This window comes from Asparagus officinalis, chromosome 4, assembly GCF_001876935.1.
Source record: "Asparagus officinalis chromosome 4, Aspof.V1, whole genome shotgun sequence".
Lineage (NCBI taxonomy): Eukaryota > Viridiplantae > Streptophyta > Magnoliopsida > Asparagales > Asparagaceae > Asparagus > Asparagus officinalis.
The window spans coordinates 46,353,953-46,356,451 of record NC_033797.1 but is presented as its reverse complement, the minus strand read 5'-3'; the positions used below and the strand labels follow the sequence as shown (position 1 = coordinate 46,356,451).

At 37.7% G+C, this 2,499-nt stretch overlaps 1 protein-coding gene across 1 annotated transcript; it reads left to right on the top strand.

Moving 5' to 3' along the window:
• LOC109838629 (23 kDa jasmonate-induced protein-like) lies at positions 302 to 1,404 on the top strand. The gene is made up of 3 exons (XM_020407056.1): positions 302 to 562; positions 632 to 965; positions 1,210 to 1,404. Exons 1-3 carry the CDS (start codon positions 447 to 449, stop codon positions 1,402 to 1,404), a joined length of 645 nt encoding a protein of 214 aa, XP_020262645.1. The 5' UTR covers positions 302 to 446.

The window sequence follows — 2,499 nt, the reverse complement described above, 5'->3', positions numbered from 1 at the left end:
TTGGGTTAATATATAAGCACAAAAGTATATGGTTAATAAATGTCTTTGGATATAAATTTTAAATATTGAAGGCCGAGTTTGGTCTTAACGTAGCAGACTGGTAGTGCCGTGTTTATGGAATGAATATTATTCCCACAACAAAATACAAGCACATGGCGACAAATTTGGTGAAAATAAAAAAGCAAAACAATTAAAGCAAAAGGAATGAGGATGTTCTTAAAAAAAGAAAAGAATAATAAAAAAATACCATGGTCTTTTTCCTCAGAAAAAAGAAAAAAGGACCAGTCTTTCAAAATATATAATAGTGAGACTTATAGTCTTTCTTTATTAATAAAAAAAATGTTCGTTCTATGTGTATATAAATATGCGTTCATTACTCCCTAGTTTCTCATCACACAGCAACCCTTAGTTACGCAGTTAAACCGTTCAATTCATCGGCAGTCGACATGGCGTTCAGCGTGTTCGGCAACCCCATCACCGACGAGACTCTGAAGGCAATGACCAAATACATCGGCAAGAAAATAACGCGCTGCGACCGTGCACACGAGGCTCTTAATATGATATACGCGGAGAGCAAGAACGTGAACGCCCTCCAGCGCTGCGACCGTGCACACGAGGCTCTTAATATGATATACGCGGAGAGCAAGAACGTGAACGCCCTCCATTTTGTGGAGATATTGAAGGAGCAGTACGGCAATGGAGTCTCCACGCTTTGTGTGGTCTACAATGCCACCGGTGATCCTATCACTTTTATCAGTACCCACGATTGGCACGGGCATCTCTGGGAAGCCCCCATCCCGCAATATCTTGCCAACGGTCAGTGGGGTGCTTTCCTGCACGTGCATCCCACTCTCGGGATAACAGGATCGTCAGCTGCTGTCGTCTATCGTGGTAAGAATGATGCTGGGGAAGACCAAGACTTCATGCTTTCGTGGATGAACCCGTATTGGCCAGGCTACTGTAAGGTATGTGCATAAATAGAGCAAGTGTTAAGTGGGTCCATGACATCAAATGTGCACCAAATAAATGTCAGTCTCCTTGAATCATTGAATTTCAAGATATGATTCGTGCACAAATCCAAAACTTGTCATCTTTTGAATGCACATTTAATGTCATAGACCATTCTCACCGGATACTTTCTTGTTACACGTGCATACTCTATACTTTGTATGTAAAGCACAATCTAAATTGATGTTTGTACATATGTAGGCCTATACAATGGTTCGTGAAGCAGGTTACTTTACCAAAAACAGATGGGGTCAACTACAAGATAAAACCAACGATGCTGAACTCCAGTGGAGTGATGAATGCAATGGATGCAAGTCTAGTGTGTCCATCGGTAATAACACTACGGCTGTTTATGAGGCCAAGCTCACTCTTACTTGCGCTGAGGGGACCAAGTAGACTACATATAGCTTCCCATGACGAAAAATAAGCTGCCTACTTAATTAGCAGTAATCAGTATCGAACAAGCTTGGCGGTCTGTATTCAGTAGAGTCTTCCTATCTCTTTTTTTTTTTTCCGAGTCTGTTCGCGTGCGATGTAATAGTCTTGTCTTCCTATGTGTTGACGTCATATCATCATATTATGAATAAGAATGTGTTATTATCTAACCCCAAGTTTGCAATGTCTCGATTTTGTCTATGTCCCGAGTGAAAGAATTATTATTATTATTATTATTATTATTATTAGGGAAAATTGACGCATGACCTTGCGATGTAATAGTCTTATTACTACTAAGAGAACAAAAGGATCATGGGGGCGTCATTGACGCATGACCCCAGGCCTAATGTCATACTTTGAAAATATCATATCATATTGTTCTTCTCCAATTAATGGTGATACTATGAATCTATGATGACGCAAAAAAGATTGTCAATTGCTCATTGCGCCCTGCGGAGCTTCTCATATCTCAGACGTAGTGGTCCTTCATCGTGTCTAGTTTAATTACATGAATTTAACACTCAATTTATTATTTTCCACAACTTATATTTCCATATAGTTATAGCTGAATTGCATTAGAGACTCCTAGGTCTATCATTCAGCATTACTACTCATTCAAACGAATATTTCAAAATGAGACTATACTTTGAAATTTGAAGTTCAATTAATCTTAAGCAATTCCATAATTACAAAAGAGTACTAATATGAACAAGGAAGTAGTAACTCAGAAAATTTTAACAACTACTGCAATTAAACAATTGGCTAATAGAGTACAATTTGTTTTTCCCCACTTGAGGGAAGGACATGATCTCCTTATTCAACTGTAGTCTAAACAATATCCTCAACTTTGATTATAAAATATGATATAGATTTTAAATTTTTCCAAGCAACGCTAGCCTCTTCATAATTGATATTATTCATAAAAGGTCTGATATTTTAATATTTGTTGTCTAACACAATCTTATATTTCCTTTGTATTTGGGAGTTAACTTGGGGATTGTACATATGCTTGTGCACATAATTGTTACAATATTGTTATCTCAAATGATAGCTTGC